This window comes from Toxoplasma gondii, chromosome VI (genome assembly GCF_000006565.2).
Source record: "Toxoplasma gondii ME49 chromosome VI, whole genome shotgun sequence".
Lineage (NCBI taxonomy): Eukaryota > Apicomplexa > Conoidasida > Eucoccidiorida > Sarcocystidae > Toxoplasma > Toxoplasma gondii.
In genome coordinates, this window is record NC_031473.1 from 1599710 (window position 1) to 1617981 (window position 18272).

The 18272-nt window shown below is 51.7% G+C and overlaps 2 protein-coding genes across 2 annotated transcripts; both read left to right on the plus strand.

The window, feature by feature from the left end:
- The first annotated feature begins 2043 nt into the window (after window positions 1-2043).
- Window positions 2044-13660, plus strand: TGME49_240980 (hypothetical protein). The gene is made up of 8 exons (XM_018780618.1): window positions 2044-3684; window positions 4300-4558; window positions 5728-8892; window positions 9257-9329; window positions 10257-10356; window positions 11029-11122; window positions 11801-11876; window positions 12287-13660. The coding sequence occupies exons 1-8, from the start codon at window positions 3358-3360 to the stop codon at window positions 12453-12455; spliced, it is 4263 nt and encodes a 1420-aa protein (XP_018637599.1). The 5' UTR covers window positions 2044-3357; the 3' UTR covers window positions 12456-13660.
- Window positions 13661-14156: 496 nt separating this feature from the next.
- TGME49_240990 (hypothetical protein) lies at window positions 14157-18264 on the plus strand. The gene has a single exon (XM_002366677.2). It carries the CDS (start codon window positions 14459-14461, stop codon window positions 17405-17407), a length of 2949 nt encoding a protein of 982 aa, XP_002366718.2. The 5' UTR covers window positions 14157-14458; the 3' UTR covers window positions 17408-18264.
- Window positions 18265-18272: the final 8 nt, after the last annotated feature.

Below are 18272 nucleotides of genomic sequence, written 5' to 3' on the forward strand. Positions count from 1 at the left end.
ATCCGAGAGATCTTCATCAGACCTTAATCCGTCCTAATACCTCGAGCAAACACAGACGCCACCGAAGTCGGGATCGCGATATCTGTGCTGTGTGGGATAGCCTTTTAGCCGCAGGAGCAGATCTTAATGCAAAGCAGGGTCAACAAGGACACAGACCTCAGCAAAGCAGAGCCCGTTGGAAAATCCTCTTTGATTTCCGGGCTTTTTTCCTCGGTTCGTTTGCGGTCCTAGACAGGGACTGTTCTCATTTCCGCAGTTGCCTTCTCCCTGGAGAGTGCTGCTCTGTTTGCTTGCCCGAAGCCATGTCGTTGTATCGCGTCCACCGAGTCAAGCTACACAGTTCTTGATCCGAAATGTTTCTGTCCAGAGACAATGTCTGCTTGCCGAGTTCGGTCTATTTCTGACCCAAATAGGCAGTTCGCGGCCACATCGGCGAATTCAGTAGTTCCTGTCCCACTTGGACTGTGTCTGATGCGCGGCACACAAAGCAGAGCACAAACCGCAGTGCACAGTGACTGGCTATGGCAGAAATAGTCGCGAACCAGCGGTTCTGCAGGGTGGGGGGGATTACTTCTAGCATCGCACACTATGCTCGAAAAGAGCGTTCTGGTGAGGAAATAAATGCTAACGTCACAAATCCTGAACTGTGCAGTGCTGAATCGCGAACCATTTGTCTAGACACGAGGTCTACCTCTATTCAGAGGATTACAGACCAAGGCCTGGCTGTGATCTTCATGTTCTTGACGCCGGCTTCGCAGGTCAGATTCCTTTAGCAGCGTGCACGCTGTTCTGTGGGTTCTTCGCGTATTCGCTAGTACCAAAGTTTTAGAGAAAACGCCTGCGCTCTACTGTAGGCGCATGCCTGCTCAGATGCTGCACGAGGCAATACATTCGTCAGCGCAAATGTACAATATACATATACATACATACAGATATGAGTATATATTATATATATAGGTTTATGAGCATAAACCGCGTTTGAAAACGAACGCTGCGAACGCCAAAAATCTCTAAAGTGTTTCTGCGCTTACTATCGTTCGTACAATCTCGTGGAAGGATCTTGACAATCCAAAGATATCCTGTTTCGAAAAAATACTACGTAGGGACGCCGAAACTAGCTGGAATCTTGAGCGTTCCATAAGGGGCTTATAGTATCGGTCTCTGCGACATTTGAATGTGACTTTCTTGAAGGAGGGATCTCTCTGGATTGCCAGGATCTTGGAATTTCTGAAGCGGCATGTGTAACTTGTGTGGTAGGTCTGCCGGGAGCAAGAAGCCGAGCTTAATTTTCTACCGTTCACGTTCCCCATCCTTTGCGAAGTATTTAGGCTTAGTATGTGGCGAAAAAGCATAACTTCTGTGAAACCTGTGTCCTACAACTAGACACTTCTTCTGTCCTTTGTTCCATATGTAGCGCAGTGTCTGTGTTGCTGGTTTTTCCCCTGTCGAGGCAGCTACCGATCCAGGGATGGTGACGTGCATTGTACGTCCCTTGGATTTCGAAAACGCTTACTGCACTGAAGAGGGCAGAAATGCTTGCGAAACACACGCAGAAACAATGGAAACAAAGGGTAAGCCTCCGTGTACTCTTTTGTGTAGACAGGTCACACGGGTTTAGAAAACCCGCTTGGAACTTGAGATCCGTTTCGGCAATTTATAGCCTGTAAAAAAGCCGTCTGTACACCGGCAGACAGCACCTTGAACTCCCTGTCTCGCAAGATATAAAGGGGACGTTTTCTTCGCTTGAAAATCAGAAACGTAAAAGTTGACTCTCCGTCGTTGTAGGTTTCAGTGTGACCAGAGTGGTAGGTCCAGCACCTCACTGCAGGTGCGTGCGCAGTGGCTTCGAGAACTTTCGTTTTTTCTTGGACCCTTCCCACCGTCGTTTCCGTTTACTTTCCCCGTGACATTTCCAGAAGCTCGCGTTTCATGCGACCACTCGTTTGGCTTTGTCCGGCTCCAGTTTTACACGTGTCTCAAAGCTGCTCTGTGCATGCAAGCGGCCTTTCCAACACCAATGGTAGAGCTTGTCAAAAGATTCGCGTTTCCTTTCGATTTCTGGCTTTCCTGAAATCTGGGAAGTTTCCTTTGAGTTCCAGCCCATGCACGTCAACGAGCTCGGCGACTTTTCCGCAACAGAAGTCCGAGAATTTCAGTTGCCTTCCCTGTTTGTGCACCCTGTCAGCGACAGCTTTGCCAGCGGTTTTCTGAAGGGGTCTCCCGGTTGCGAAAGCGAGTCGTTTCTCTTAGGTACCTTCAGAATGGTTTTTTCGAGTGCTGCGTCACCGGACTTCACGCGTTGTCTATAAATGCACCGATGTGTAGCAACTCCACTGCGTTGCACCGAATATGTAAGGCAATTCCCACGAAGGCTATACGCGTTTACGGATAGCCGCTTCTGGGCGTCGCTGCGCAATTCCATCTCTCTCCTCTTTGCAAATTTTTGGTGGCACTTCTCGTGACTTACCATAGCTCGACTTCTTTGTTTCTCGGTCGACTTCTTTCGCGACAAAGTTCGGTGCTGACTCGTCTCTGTCATCAGTGATGTGGCGTCCTTCGTTGACGCGGCATTTCCGTACAGCTCTTGTCTGTCGCCCCGTTCGACACCAAAGGAACTCTTCAGTCAGCGCGGGACACTGGACCTCGAGAACTTGACCGCTGAGAGGCCTCCCCATTTTGTTTTTTCGCGTCTCCCTTTTCAGTAAGACTCCTCCGTTTTTTTCGCACATGTGCCTCACACACGAGAGACGTCAAGTCTCCTGAATCGCGCTTCTTCCAAGAGAGAAAACAACTCTTCCTCTCGCCAAATCCGCAGTCTGCTCCGTTTGTGACTGCTGCACTTTCCTCGTGCTGTCACCGGGAACTGTTTCCCCCCCCCCCCGTCGCCGTCTGAAGGTCGCCGCTCCTGTCTCTTTCTTTCGGCCCACCACAGCTTCGAAAGGTTTCACCTTTCATAAGGTTTTGACCCTTGTCTACAGAAATTCTTTGCAGGAAAAGGATGCGTTTCTGGGTATTCTGAATACCGGCCGGTGTCGTCTCCGGTCTCCTCGTCGGCGGACCTTGACTGGCGAAAACAGAGGAGGCTTCACCTCTGCTTTACACTGTGACTCTGCACCAAGTCAAACTCGGAGCTCCTCTCTCAGTCTGGTCTCCTTCGTCTTTTCAGCTGGCTCCCCCTCGTCGAATGTCCCTACATTCTGTCAGTTCCTGTCTCCCCTGCTTCTACTTCGTCTCCACCTTTCGCGCCCCCCATCGCCTTCATCTCCCCTCTTCTCTCTCGACAGACATCCTTTCTTCTCATCGTCTCTCCTTCCGTGTCTCCCCCCTCTCCTTCAGTGTCTCCTCGGTTTCCTCACCATGTCCGGAGGAGGCAGCGAGCCGCTGGAGTCGGAGGCGGAAGGTTTTTCAGAGGCTCCGCATGCAGGCGAGGAGACAGAAAAGTCGAAGACGGCGGAGCGACAGAGTGGCGAGAAGAGCGCTGCTTCGTCTTCGTTACTCTCTTTGGGGTCTCGTTCTCTGGAAGAAGAAGGTCGGAGAAAGGAGGCGTCTCCGCCCTCGACCGAGAAGAAAACTGGAGGCAGTTGGTTTAATTTCCTTTTTGCCAAGTGGAGAGGAACTCACAAACACAGAAATGCAATTCAACTGGCACAAGCCTTCGGCGCTGCGAATCAACCGGGAAAACCTGTAAGTCTCGCCTTCACACTTTGAGCAGCGTAGAGAAGTCCAGATTTTCTTGTTCGTCGACTTCATGTTTTCTTTGTTTCAAGGATCAGTTCTACTAAGAGCTGAATCACTTCTGGCAATCTTCTCTGTCGCGAACAGTCGTTTCTCTTGGTCTCACAGTCTGCAGCAGAGTCTCTCACGTTCCATATGAGAACCGCGTCTTCTCTCTGCTGCGTTCACCGTCCCCCTATTTCTCTCCGCTCTTCACTCTCATCGGCCTCTTGAGTACCCAGCTGGTGATCCGTTCGCCTCTCCTTTTCTTCCCTACTCCTGCTGTCTCTCTTTTTCTCTCTTCTCTCTCCCTTTGATCTCGTCTTCTTTCGTTCTCTCCCTCCTCTCCGTGTCTTTTCTCTCCGTTGGTGTTCTCGCTCTCTTTGCTTCTCTCCCTTCTTCTCCTGCATGTCTCTTCAGTACCCGGTGATTAAGTCAGGATTATCGTCCCTGGCATTTCGTTGACATGTTCATGACGCAAATGCTAAGAGAGCGACGGCGGAGCAGACGACTTTCTTTTAACAGGTTTCCTTGCACCTTCCATTCTTCCTTTGTCCTGTCGGTTCCCCTCTCGCGTCTTGGCAGGGTCCTGTGATCGGAATCGTCGTGTGCAAAGGCCCGCGGAACGAGCTCCAGGGATTGGCCGTCGCTACTCCGCGAGTCGTCGAACGGTATCTTCTCGACGGTCGGCTGCAGCAGCGCGTAGCGGTTCCAGAGCCTCTGACTTGCTTTGTAGGAGGAAAAATTGGAGGCGTCGGTCGTGTGCTTCTCTGCGGGACCCAAGCCGGAAGAGTTTTCGTCTTGAAAGCTGAAACGTTCGAACAGCTGCTCGAACTGGACTCCCGTAAGATCGAGATTTCCGGATGGAGGTGGAAAGGCGAAAGGAGAACGCAAGGAGGCGAGGGGGAAGAGAAAATCGAGGGACGAACACTGAAGAACAGGAAGGAAAGGAGAAGTGAAAAACTTTGTCCACTCGACGACCTCGTGGCGGTCGGCGAGATGGTTCGCGTCATCATGGGCGACGTAGAAAAGAGTGACACGAAGAAGGAGAGAGAGTAGCAGAGGGGATTTCGAGAGGGAAGAGAAGCGTAACGGGATGTTAGAAAAAAATCAAGAAATCAAGTTGACAGAAGAGATGGTTCAGTTGTGGGGTGGCTTCAAGAACCGGGGGGGTTCAGGACCGCCTCTCCTGAACGGGCAAGGGAAGTCCGAAGGCACACAAGGATATATGATCCCGCTAGATACCAGCATCGGAAGGAACTCAACGTCTTGCCAAGACGGTATGTCTGCCGCATACCTCCTGGATCGTGGAAGACGCGCCGTCGAGTTTTTTCGATTGCCAAAGAAATCCGAGCAAGGATGAGTGGTCAAAATTTAGAGAAAGGATAATGCATCGAAGAATTCAAAGAAAGACTGAACCAAAAAGACATCGGAAAACACTCAGGTGGAGAGAAATGCGCACTGCGTGGGTTTCCCCTTCTAAGCATCGCTCGAGAAATCCAGAGAAAGGGAAATGCAGCCGGTGTCAGAAATCGGAACTGTCACGCCAAAAGACAGACAGAAGCGAGTAAAAAGGACATAAAAAGCAAAAAGTCCTTTTCTGAATGGGTGAACACTCAGCCTCACGGGTTGTCTCTCGCTTCATGGAAGTCTTGCTTCTATCTAAAAGCGTGCAGTGTCCTATCTTTATAGCTTTCTTTTCTGTTTCTCTTCCTCATTTCTCCTTACTTCTTCATACGTTTTTTTCATTTTTCCTCTCGTCTTCCCTTCCTTACGTCGTCTCTCTCCTCCCCCATGGCATCTGTCTTTCTCCCTGTTCTCATACGCTCTCTCCTGCTCGGTGGTCGCCCCTCTCTTCCTGATTTCTCATGCCCTCTCGGTTCTCATTGCTTATGCGTCCTCTTGCTCTCTCCTTCCTCTCCTCATGCCTTCCGTCATTCCCTCTTTCTCTCCCCAAATGTTCTTTCTTCTCACTCTCTTTTTGCACCTTCTCTGTTCGTTGCCCGTGTGCAGGAGCAGCATACGCGACAGCTGGGGTGTCTCTGGACCTCCCGTGTTTGCCGCCTCGCGGGGGTTTGACGTTCTGTCGGGATCCTCTCGGGCGAGGCGGCGATGGTGGCTCGACTCGGAAAGGAAATGCGTTTTGGATCGAGTCTTCGAAGAGGGAGAGAAAACACGAAGAACAAAGTCCCGCGGGGCGCCTAGACACCGCAGCCTCGCTTCTCGTGGGGAGGGCCCTCGACGGAGACAGCTCGTCAGCGGCCCCAGGGCGCGCGAGACGCGTCGAGCACCGGAGAGCCTCTGCCGGATCGTCTGAACGTTCTGAGAGTACTGAGAATGACGATGGAGAGTCTGAGAGACAAAGAGAGCAGAGCGAAGAGCCCATCGAGTTCCCCGCCTGTCTCGCGATCTCTGCGTTGGCCATCAAGGCGACTTTCGCCGAATTCGTTCACTACGTCATCGCTGGCAACGTCCGAGGCCATGTCTTCGTCTGGCAGGTTCCCTCTACGAAACTCGTGCACCTCCTCACGTTTCCAGTCGACCGCGCAGACGCAGCTTTCCTTCGTTCTCAGGAATCCCTTTCCTCGACGTCAAGTCTCTCTCACGGGGCTGAAGAGGCCCTCGCCACTCTCCACTCGAGCCGACGCGCCTCCCTGTCGCTCCCAGACCACCCTGAAGTGAGGCTTGGGTCTCCGCGCCTCATGCATCGCTCAGCAGGAGACAGGGCTCGCGTCCCCACAGAAGCCGCAGTCCCCGGCGGATCCGCTGGCCCCGGCAGGCAGGCCTCGTCGAGAGACTCTTTCGAGGCCCAAGCAAGCGACTCGCCTAAGGAAGCTACCGCTTTTTCTCCGAGTTTTGAGACAGGGTCGATCGACCGAAGCAACCTGAGAGGCGACGCAGAGCCCTCGCATGCAGGCGCGAGGCTCGGAGGCTCAGGCGCGCAGGAGGCGGGAGACTTCCTCTTGACGCCCGGAGGGCCTCTGCGACTCGGTGGCGACGGGGACTGGAACCGGAGACGCGAATCTGCAGGCTCGGTGTCTGAAGTCGTTCAGGCAGTGGGGTCAGTGGCAGAAATTGACTTGTCTGACAGGGACACAGAAGGCGACGATGCGGAGCCGGTCGGGGCGTTTGCGGAGCATGGACCGAGCCGGGTCCGCGCGCGAAAGGCTAAGAAAGGCTCGAATGCGACCGTCTCGGAGACGCCAGAGGCGTCGTTTTTCACAGACACCAGACTCGCCGGGAACGGATCGACAGAAGGCAGTGCAGGTTCGGAATCCGTTTCTTCCGCGACAAGCGAAAATAAAAAGTCGAAGAGTCTCTCCAGGCGCAAACTGAACGCGAAACGGCTTTTCAGCCTAGCAGGGGTCAAAGACTCCCGTCGAGACAGCCGAAGCAGCGACCAGGCGAGTGTACATACACTCGGAGAGGGTGTACATACACCCGGAGGCGACGCCTCGGATCGCAGGGCCTCCGCAGACGTCACTGCTGTTCCAGCTGTCCGTGTTTTCCAGAGCGAAGAGCAGCACAGCGCGAAGCCTCGCCGCGGGCGGGGAACAGCTCGGGTGTCGCTGTCGAGTATGTCCGACAGTCCAGTGGAGTCTCCGAGCAGGCAGGAGGAACAGCGGTTCCAGAGCGCCCTTGAGGAGGCATCCTCCTACCTTCCCGCCTTTCACGACGACGGCGAGTTGTTCATCTCCTCTCCAGACACTCCTGGGAGGGCCGTGGAAAGTGGGCGCGCGGCGGGAGACGGAGAGAGACGAAAGAGAGAAGAGGCATCACGAAGAGGCCATGGCTGGTGTGAAGGCCCGACGGGGGGCGGCTCTGTTCAGAGTGGAGGATCCGATGCGGCAGCGTCTGCCTGTCCAGGAACGGAGAGGAGAGAGAGTGCGACCACGGAAGATGACGAATGGCGAGGGGAGAGACGAAACGCCGAGTTAAACCGGGGAGAAGCGACGACTGGGGAGGTGAGAGGCAGGGAGTCTCTGCCTGGAGGACTGCAGAGCAGCGACGACGAAATGGAAGACGTATCTCTAGCCTCCGACTGCGCGAGTCCTCCGCAGCCGAGCGACTTCGATAGTCCGGTCCAAGAGGGAAAGTCTGCAGCCCTCTCCGAGGCAGACAATCACGACATCGCCGCCTTCTCCCCAGGAACAGAAGAGAGAAACGTTTCCGGGAGCGAGGACTCCCGACGCACGCGTCCGCAGGCTCCGAAAGAGGCGAACGAAGAGGCGGAACAGGGAGCGCAATTCTCAGCATCCACTGTGGTGAAGACTGAGGGAAAAAACGTTTTCGCGCGCGAAGCGGGAGAAAAGACGGAGCCAGAGATAGGGAAAGAAAAGGAAGCGAAAGAAAAGGGAGAGCAGGAAATGCAAGGAGAGGTGCCAGCGCCTCAGTCTCTACCAACGCAGTCGGCGAGACAAGAGGAAGATGATGTTCCACTTCCAGAAGAGCAACTCAATGGAGACTTAGAAGGTCCGAGAAGCGAGGAGAGACAAGAGCGAGGTGTGTTTCTGGAAGACGAACCGGACAGCATGATGATGGAAGAGACGGAGACGCAAAGATCTCGCAATGACAACACACAGACAGAATCCACGTTTGGAGACAAAGCTCTGACGCTGACGACTGGGGGGGACCCGGAGAGCGAGGAGCTTTCGAAAGGCGATGAGACTTCATCTCCTTATCGAGAGAGAACAGAATTCCCCACAGCCTCTGCCGTCCCGCGCTTCGACGCGAAGAGAGGAGACAACGAGTCTCCTCCGCCCCGCTCTCCTCACTCTCTCTCTCCCTCTCGTCGGTCGCAAAAGTCTTTGAATGCCAGTATTCTTCCAGAAAGTGAAGAAGATGGGGACCTGTATCTGCGCGAACGTATGGGGATGATGACAGCCGAGGGAGTCGACGAAGCAGTCTTCTCCGATGAGGCGAGTGAACTCCAGGCACGAGGCTTGACGCATAGATCTTCTTTTCAGCAGCTTGCATGCACCAGACAGAGGGCCTCAGAAGCTGGAATCGAGCAACGCTACGTCGGAGCCCTCCTGACTGTGGCAGCCTTTGACCAACTGTGGATCGGCTACGGAGACGGCACTGTGGCAGTCTTCGCCCTCAGCGACTACTGCCTCCTCGAGTGCGCCAAACTGGAGACTCCAAATATAAGCCGAATGGAGTTATCAAAATTCGCAGGCAAGGCGTGTATGGGGAGGGGTGGACAGTCGTTGGAAAGGAGAAAGAGAAAGGGAAGGAAAGGACTTTTTACGGGAGGAAGGGAAGCGACTGGGTTCTTGGAGAGGAGGGAGGAGGGCGCTGCGAGGAAAGTGGACTCTACAGTGAAGAGCGACTTTCGTGCTTGTTGGAAGAGACGCCGTTGGGTCCCGGTAGGCTCGTCGATTTTCTCCTGGTGACACTTCACTGTTCTGTTTGCCTGGCCTTGCCGTAAACGCTTTCGAGAAAGTCAAAAGAAAGGAGGAACCTCAGATCCTTTGCAGGGAAGAGAGAAAACGAGGAAGTCAACATGGGGTGTTCTTTTCGCTGTTTTTCCTGCATGCAGAGGTCGTCCTAATTCTGAGTGGGAACGAGCTTGTGACGGTCTGGAGTGTACGTACACTCCGCTGCCTCCGCCAGTGAGTCTGAGGTCGCCCTTTTCTCGGCGGCGAACGACGGAGATTTGCATTCGTCTTTTCGAAGCCTTCTCAGTTCGAATTCCTCAACTCTCGCATATGCACAAGGCCCTACAGCGGTCCAACTCACATAAATACGCATATGTGCATGCAAGATAGAGGAGGTCCGTCGAGTGGACCTTCGCATGTGCGAAAAGAAGCTAGCCTTTACATATGCACAGATATATACACATATATATATATATATATATTATATACTATATGTAATATTTGGTGCATGCTAATATATGCATGACCGGCAGTGGAGACACGTGGTTAACCTGTGAGGGTCGACACTTTCCTATCTTCTTGGTATTTGGAGAAAGTGAAAGTTTCACTTTTTTTACAAACCGTTTTCAGCTTTTGCGGGAGCGTTGGGCATCGAATGTTGGTCGAGCGGACAACTCCTCTCGCGGTCCCCATCGCGCGAAGTCAGAGACCTCCGAAGTCGGCTTTACATGAACACCTAGAGTTTGAGATTCGACACACCGCAGGAGGGAGTCTTCTTTTTTTTTCTTGATTAGTGTCGTTCTTGGTGCGTCTGCAGAGGCCCTTTTGACTTCGCAGACTTTACAGACGAAGCATCACTGAGGGGAAATTCCAGTTTTACAGCATCCTTTATCTCGACGGCAGAGACTTCTTTTTTCTGTTCTCAAAACGAGTTCGTCCTCGTAGTGCACTGTAGAACTTACGCATGTGCACCAGCTTCCGCACGGGGACAAGTCGAGATTAAATGACAGTGAGGATGAGTTTGCATTAGATGCATATATCGGAATCCGCTCACGGTCTGTTCTCCTTCGAGCAACCTCTCGACTCACGGACCTCCTCTCGAAGCGACTTTTCGCTCAAAGTTCCCCTCGTCGTCTTCGTCGTCTGCTCTCTCTCTCTCAGGGTGCCGACAGCCATGCTCACCTGCGGAATACCTCTCGCCTATCTCTACGTCCTCGAAGCTCCAGAGGCTTGGGACTCGAAAGTGACAATCGTTCTGGCAGTGAGTGTCTCCAGACTGGCTGGTTGCGCCCTGAGAGTCGGATCGAACGCGTTCTTGAGGGCAACAGCAAGCAGTTGTGTGTGTGTGTCTGTGTGTAGCCAATATTGTGGGTTTAGCAGAGACACAAAGGCAGACCAGGAGGAAGACACGAGAGGGGAGTGAGTCTGTCAGCTAACATGTTTGTTGTGTGCCTCGTCGTTGTTTGTTCTCGGTTGAGTCTCCCTCTTTCCTCTTTGCCGCTTTACTCTTTTGCGGTAGACCCCCTTCCCCGTCTTTGTGTGGCGAATCCACTTCTTGTCTTCTTTCCTCTCTAGAGGCTTCTGCCGGGCTGTCTCTCATTTTACTGCTTTCCTGTGTCATCGCTTCCTGCCTTCCTCTCCGCTTCTCCCACCTGGAGTTCGAGTGAGCGTCTTCACTCTCCCCCTTTGTCCGCAATCGCCTGTGCATGCGCTTCCCCTCGCCCATGCACTGTTTTCTTTCGCGTCCGTGTCTCTCGTTCTTCTCTCCCCCGGTGTTTCAGCTTCTTCAAGAAGCAGTGTCAAGGTGAAAAGAGAGGTCGTTGTCCGGGAAGAGGCTTCACTTGATGGTGTTTTCGTCGAACTGCTCCATAACGCCTGAAAAATATAACATCTCCTTTTTTCTGCATGCGTGTGCATGGACTTCAATGTACAGGGGTGTGTTGACGGTTCCATCAGCGTCCGGAGACTCGAGAAAAGCGCAGAAGGCGACGATCTCCACTTCCTTCTTATTCGAAACTACGTCCGAGGTAGACAAATTTCTTCGGTGTGGCGTGTACAGTTTCCCTCGATTTTAGAGAAATTTTCATCATCTCTCGCCTTCAAAAGTTACGTCATGCGAAACTGTGGTGACAGCTGTCCACTTCCACGCAGGTGTCACACACACAAGCGCCACACCTGGAAAAGGAGTATTTGTGCATGCATATGTACATGCGTATTTATTTTTTATGTAGATTATTTATGGTTGGATTGACGCGTGCGTAGATGTAAATGTACAGTTACTTACATTCTCATGCAGATAATGTATATGTGTAAGGACTCGATATGTCAGTCCACCCTCTGTTACTGCAGGACTTAAACTGCATGCACCAGAGTGACGGGCTCCCTATTGCTTCGTCACTCAGCATCCATATTTGCGTGTGTCTTTTATGTGCTCCTCGATTTGTACGGGAGCCTTCTGCTGTCCGTTTTCAGGGAGATAAAGGACTCTCTCTACATATACGCAATTCACATACCCTTCAGTGAAAAGATACATACATGTACATACACATATGAATATATACATATATATATATATACGTATGTATGCATATATATATATTTATATATATGCGTTTACGTATACATTTCCTTTTATATTTTTTCTTGGAGTTTTGGCAAGAGTCGCGTATGCGTTTAAGTTCTCTGTCCTGTCTTCGTGTTTCTAGAAGTGGAACCTCAAGTGCCGATTAGCGCGATTTGCATCGACTCTTGGTTGAACGCGGCTTTTGTGGGCGACGCAAGGTAAGATGTTTTTCTTCCGTTGTCGAACACATACGCATGTGTTTCCTCTGCTGTTCAGGTTTTATGTGAGACTCCTGGTCAAGTAGATCTTTTTCACGTTGTTGTCTGGTGCTTCTCTTTGTCGTCTGACGCGTTCGAACTTTCGTTTTCCTCCTGCCGTTGTGTGCTCATTTTCATCTGCGGCCGGTCGACCATCTCACGCCGGTCTCTTGGCAACTTTCGCCTGGCTCGGCTTCGTGCGCACAGAAAACTCCTTGCATGCATGCGCATCCCCCGAGTGTCTGATCCCTTCTTCACCGCGAAAGTGTCTTGTGTTTTTTTTCGGAAATTACCGACTGTAATGAACCGCACTCGTCGGCCTGTGTGCCTCAGTCGCTGTTCTCCGTTTTTCTGCGGCTTTTTCTTTTCAGTGGTGTCGTCTTCACCTTGCCGTACGTGTTCCAGTTGCTCGATCCGTCTCTTGTCCCCGCCGTCGTTCCGCCTCGAGAAGAAGCTTTTTGTGGAAGCGAAGGTCACGGTCCTTCACATCCAGCGCCAGATTCGCTGTCGCGCTCTTTGTCTTCCGAAGACATCTCCTGAGCATTTGATAGCCTTTCCTGAAAAATCTCGAAGAGTCACGAGGCATGCGATGCACCTTCGCCTCTCACCCCAGCTCTGCACCCGCGCTTCAGGAGTGGTGCATGTATTTGGATATCCACACACTGGGACTTCACAAACACACACCTGTGCGCATGCAGGATGCGTCTGTAGACTCATTTCTGGCTTTTGCATGCGGTACGGTGGAAGAGGAATCCGTTTGTGTTTGCGCATTCGGGGAAGACATTTCACAGTTCGTCTGAATGAGGTGCGTGTCACGCGGACCCGTACACACGATCGGTTGTTCTTTTCGCAAGGCAGAAGAACCGCCTAGAAAGTTTTCAAATGTGTGAATTCATATGCGTGTGCATTATGGTATGCATACTCCTACACAGAAGGATGCATATACAAATACATATGTATACATATGTATATATATATATATATACATATGGATAGATATATAGATACATATATAGATAGATATGTATTTCTGTGTGTATACTTTTGTGTGTACGTATGTATGTATACATGTATAAATATGTGTATATATATAAATATGTATACATTTTGGTGTGCATTGGTTGTGAGCACTTCTTCGTGGTTGTTTGGATATGCCATTTTTTCTCTGGAAGTTTACGCGAGGAAGGAATGGGACACAGATTGTTAGAAGAGAAGTGGAGCGCCCCGGGGGAATGCCGGCATAAGAGGCGAATGGCGATCTTCTGTCTGCACATGTCCAAGAGCACAGGGAAGTCAAAGGTTTTGGTGCTTCATTTCCGTCACACAGGAATTGAAAGAGAACATGTGACCTCCGTCGCTGTGAGGATAAGTTTAAATTCGACTGGAACACCGTTTTCTAATCTCCCGCTTGCCCTGCTGTCGGGCCAGTGCAGATGACTCTAGAAAAGTCGTGAGAAGCGAGAGAGGCAGCGAGACTTTCAGGAGAGAGAAATGACCTAAATTCTTGGGGCGAGTGTCAGTACACAAGGGCAAAAACGAGGATGCGCAGTTCAAACCCAGCATGAATGCTTCCTGTCTACCTTTCTGCGCCAGAGGAAACACCGAAAGACTTTCTTTTGTGCAACTGTTCGAAACGACTCGAATTCACAGTGTGTGCGTCTTCAAATCCTCGATGTACACACAGGTTCCCTCATGCAGTCGTCTCTGCTAGAGTGTCTTCTCCGACAAACTTCCGAAAGTAAAGCGTGTAATTCACTGTTCTTACGGAAAACTTCTCTTTGCTTGTTGTCAAAAGGAGGAACGGAAGGAGACAATGCCCTCCTTCGTGCTGGGGAAATGCCGTTTCCGCCAGGTCCTAGCATGACAGTTTCAAAGGAGACGATGCCTCCCAGTAAGAGGTACTGATCAGACAAGCATCTAAATAGGGTTGTTTTCTGGTTATAAACAGTAGAAAGCGAATAGTAATCCTGTCGCACAGATGACGCCTCGTAGTACGAGGTACTGATCATACCAGAGCCTGAGAGGGATTTTCCCTCGGTGGTAGTGCAACTACTCCTTAGTTTATGTCGACTTGATTGTTTCACCATGTACCACTACATTCTGTTCGATGTTTTCATTCGATGGAGTGATCAAGCTTTTTTTACTGTTTAGCGCTTCTCCTCCCGTACCTTCAACACTGGAACACATTGACATGGAACAGGGTGTTCCGCGGCTCTTTCAGTCTTTCCTCTACGCGCATGTGCATGAGATAGCAGCGTTTAAAAGTGCACAGCGACAAAAAGACGACGACAAGACATGAAACTCTGTGCGACCGTCCCCTCTTGCCCTCCATTTTGTCTTGCCTCACCACGAGAGTTCAACGCTTCTGCTGTCTGGCTTGACACGCATGCGAGCAATCGAGACTGGAGAACAAGTGCCGCTTTTTTTTGTGGAGAAAGTCACAGGAAACACACCTTTTCTCCGCCCTTTAAAAGTCTTCAAGGCTTTTCAATGGCAGCAGGAATTCCTTCCTTCCTCTGTTTCGAGTTTTAGGTCTTTTTCTCATGCCGAGATGCTCTCGAAATGCGAGGCCGAGCGTCGAGCATGCACCACTTGTGCAGTTTCGCGGAGGTGAGTTGTCCGGTTTCCTTTCCCGACTTCATCTCTTCTCTTTCTTGCCTCCGCGCTGTTATCTCTCGAGCTCCCCTGAAATGACGACTCCTGCGTCACCGGCTTCTTCCGGCACTCCCGGTTCTCCAGCTGTCTCAGCTGTATGTACACCGCTCGAGCTGCTCTGTCCTCGCTTCCCGTTTCCTCTGTTTCTGTCGGAGCGTCGTTCCGCGTCCAGCCGCTCCGTTTCTGGGGACTCCAAGCGAAAACGGTGTGCATCCACCCAAGAAGTTCTACAGAACCTTCCCGGTGACACTCGGGAGCCTTCCGCTCACGCAAGGCCTTGTCCAGCCCATCATCGGAAACAGTTTTCCTCGTGGGGACGACGAGAAGAAGAAGACGTGAGGAAAGAGTCCCTGGCTTGGAAATGGGTTCCCTCCTGCACAGTCCTTCGTTTGCGTCGTCTTCAGAGTCTCCTTCGCGTGGCGGTCATTGCTCGGTGCATGCACGAAGTTAACAAAGAGACATCGGCTGAGAGAGACGACGAAAAAACGCACAGGGGGAGAACGAAGGTTCCACTGACCGAGATAGAGCAAGAGGACCGTCCTGATAACCGTCGACCGTCACAAGAGGGGATGACGGGGAAAGGTTCGCTGGTGTCGTTCTCGGTCTCGAATTCGGGTGCATGCGCGCACAGAGACGACAGACGGGAAGACAAGACTGAAGAAAGAGGACCACTGCAAGAGCGGATAAACCCAGTGCGGCAAGACCTGGAACGCATGCAGCTGCATCTCCTTCACCCGAAACATCGCCCCCTCGCTCTCCTCTTCAGAGCATCTCGAGGAAGGCCGCTTCTCCTTGCTTCTGACTTTCCTCAAAGATTTCCAGACCGAGACCGGGCTCTTCCAAAGATCGCAGACAGCACGAACGCGAATCTCCCAGCGAAGAGACGCCGGACAGGAGAGCGAGAGGAAGACGCAGAAGCAGAGCGGTGGAAAGAAACGACCGAGGAGCAAGCGGGAAGAAACGCCTCACAAGCAGAGACTCAAAGCCTCCCGTGTGACTCCTGTCAGCGAAGAAGGAAGTCTCTGAAAGTGGACGGCAAGGGCGTAGATCCAAGGAGAAGTACAACAGATAAACCGTCTGGCGTGTCTCTTTCGAGTTCTCCGTCGGCAAACGCGAATCTCGAACAAGCTCTGGAATCGGTGCTGCGAGACGAAAACGTTTACTCCCGTGTTTCTGATTACCTCCGTCGATACTTTCAGGCGTACATGGATCGCCGCACTCTCGTGCTGGGTCTCGCGTCTGCCTCTCCTTCTTCGTCTCTTTCCCCTGCCTTTTCTTTTTCGTCTTCTGAAGCGCAGCCGTCTGAAGAGAGACCTGCGTTCGTTGTTCTCACTAAACGTCGAGGTGTCGACGAGATTTTGGGATGCCCAAGGGAGTTTTCAGCTTCTTCTCACCAACAGCGCTGTCGAGGGAGATCGGCCCACACGGCAGGAAGCGCCGAAGAAATTCAGATTCCATCCTCTTCTGCTGATCCTGTCTCACGCGCCTCCTGTCCCCAGGGCTCCTCTTCGCAATTTCCTTCTCCCTCGTGTTCTTGTCTCTTTTCTCCTTCGTCCTCTCCTTCTGCTCTTTCATCTGGGTTTCCTGGGAGACCTCGTCACTGTGCTTGCGGCCAGGGAGAAGACGAACGCATTCATTTCTCGTTTGACCACGCCGTGCAAACTGTCCCCTTGCCTCTGTCTCCACTGTCTCCTTCTGTCTCCTCGCTGCTCCAGAAGCTCAGAGGGCGTCTGGGAAGAAGGCCTGAGAGGCGGTGGCTGACGCCTCAAAGCCTGTTGACTGCTGTGGAGAGACTCGCAGAGCAGGAGGCGTGGCGACGGATCGCTCGCGAGTATCTGAGATCTGTCCACGGAGAAGAGGCAATCCCGCGACAGAACGAGCAATTGGAAAAGAAACAGGAAGTCCACAGTGCCAGCGAAAGCGAAGAAACGAAATCATCTGCGAAAAAGCAGAGGGTTGAACGTGCGCTGGAGCCTCCAAGACGCGAGACAGCAGCCTGTAACAGAATTGACGCTGAGAAGACCTCGCATTCTCTCTCCTCTTTTTGCTCATGTGACTCTTCTTCCTCTCGCTCTCTCGCTTCGTGTTCGGCATCTGCTTCCTCCAGTTCGGTTTTCTCCTGCTCGCCGTCTTCGGATTTCTCTGGGGCTTCCTTTGATCCCCGGCAGAAAGCCGCTGAGAGCTGTGTCAAGGCGAGACTTTTACGAGAGCCGCTCCCCATTGCATGCGCTGTTTTAGAAAACTTGAGAGAGGAGTTCTGGGCAGAAATGGAGAAGGCGGCTGCCGGAGGTCACGACCCTCTGCCTGCGTTCGTCCTCTCGGATTCAAAGACAGCCGACAAAAAAAAGGAGGAAGCAGAAGACCGAGAGGTGAAGACAGGCGAAATCGGTTGTCGGTGGCCGCGACAGGGTCGTGAGGAGCAGAGAGAAGACTGCGAGAGACGCAGATCGGCCTCAGGTGCAGAAACGGGTCGCAGCGGAGAGAGAAGAAAGCAGTCGGTGCGAGAGCAAGACTGGACGACAGGAAAATCGGAAACCTGTTCTGAGCGCGATGAGAATCCCCAAGAACCGATGATGAGGAGCAGAACACATGTCGAAGAAACGAGTGAGATGCAGAAGGAAAGAGAGCAGAAGACACGAGAAGAAGGGAGGCCAAAATCTGAGGCGCCAGAGACAAATAAAATCCCAGTTAAAGCGGTGGGAAATGCACAGGCGAACAGGCAACACACTCTAGGGGACAAAGAAAAAACCAAAAAAGACCTTTTCCTCGAAGCCCAAGTCGACTTCCTCCTGCAGATGTATCTACACACAGACCAGATTCTTCGTCACAATACGTAGGCGCCTCTAGCTTCAAACAGAAATTCCCCCAAAGTTACCGTTGGCACGCGCCCCACACTCCCATATAACTATGCACAAGTATGTAAACGCGTATATATGTATATACATATATGTATATATACATATATATCTATATGCATGTCAAAGGTTGTCTACCTAGCTGGCAGGTTGTACAATTGTTTCTTCCACAATTTTGAGCAGATCTGAGAGGTTCAGTTTCCTTACGTTATTCAACTCTTGCATTCCTTCACTGCAAAGTATCTCATGCTGGAGGGAAGGAGCTCTTTTTGTATGTCGTCCTTTGCCACCGCGTCGTGTCGGTATGACGGCTTTTTCGGTTGTGCAGCTCAGAATAGTCGGGGGTATCTCTCAATTCACAGGTCCTTTTTTGTCCGTTACTTTCGTTTGAAAATGCCGTTTCAATGCAAACCAGTCAGAGGGGTTTTGAAATATGCAGATTTGTGCGTTTGCGTCCGTAATTAGTCCTTCGATGCACTATCGGTTCTCTGTCGGTTTTCAGCATGTGCACTGCAGACAAGCATGCGTTTTAGCCCTCCATTAAGTACTTGCTTGATGACCCAAATCGTTTGTTTACTCATGGACTGAATGGACGCCATCTGGCTACATATAGAAGTGGGCCCCCGGTCGCAGTTGCGCACTTGCTGTTCCGGTGCCTTTTCTGGAACCACGCCGTTATATCGTTACTGAGTTGTCTTTGTCCCCACATTTTGCGGTATTAAGAAGTTCGACCCAAAACCGAGGGTTCTTCAGCATGCGTGGTATTAGCTTGTCAGTGCAATACCTCTAACGAGGAAACTTATTTGATTAGCGGAACCGCATACAAGGCTAGGCTTTCTGGGCTTGA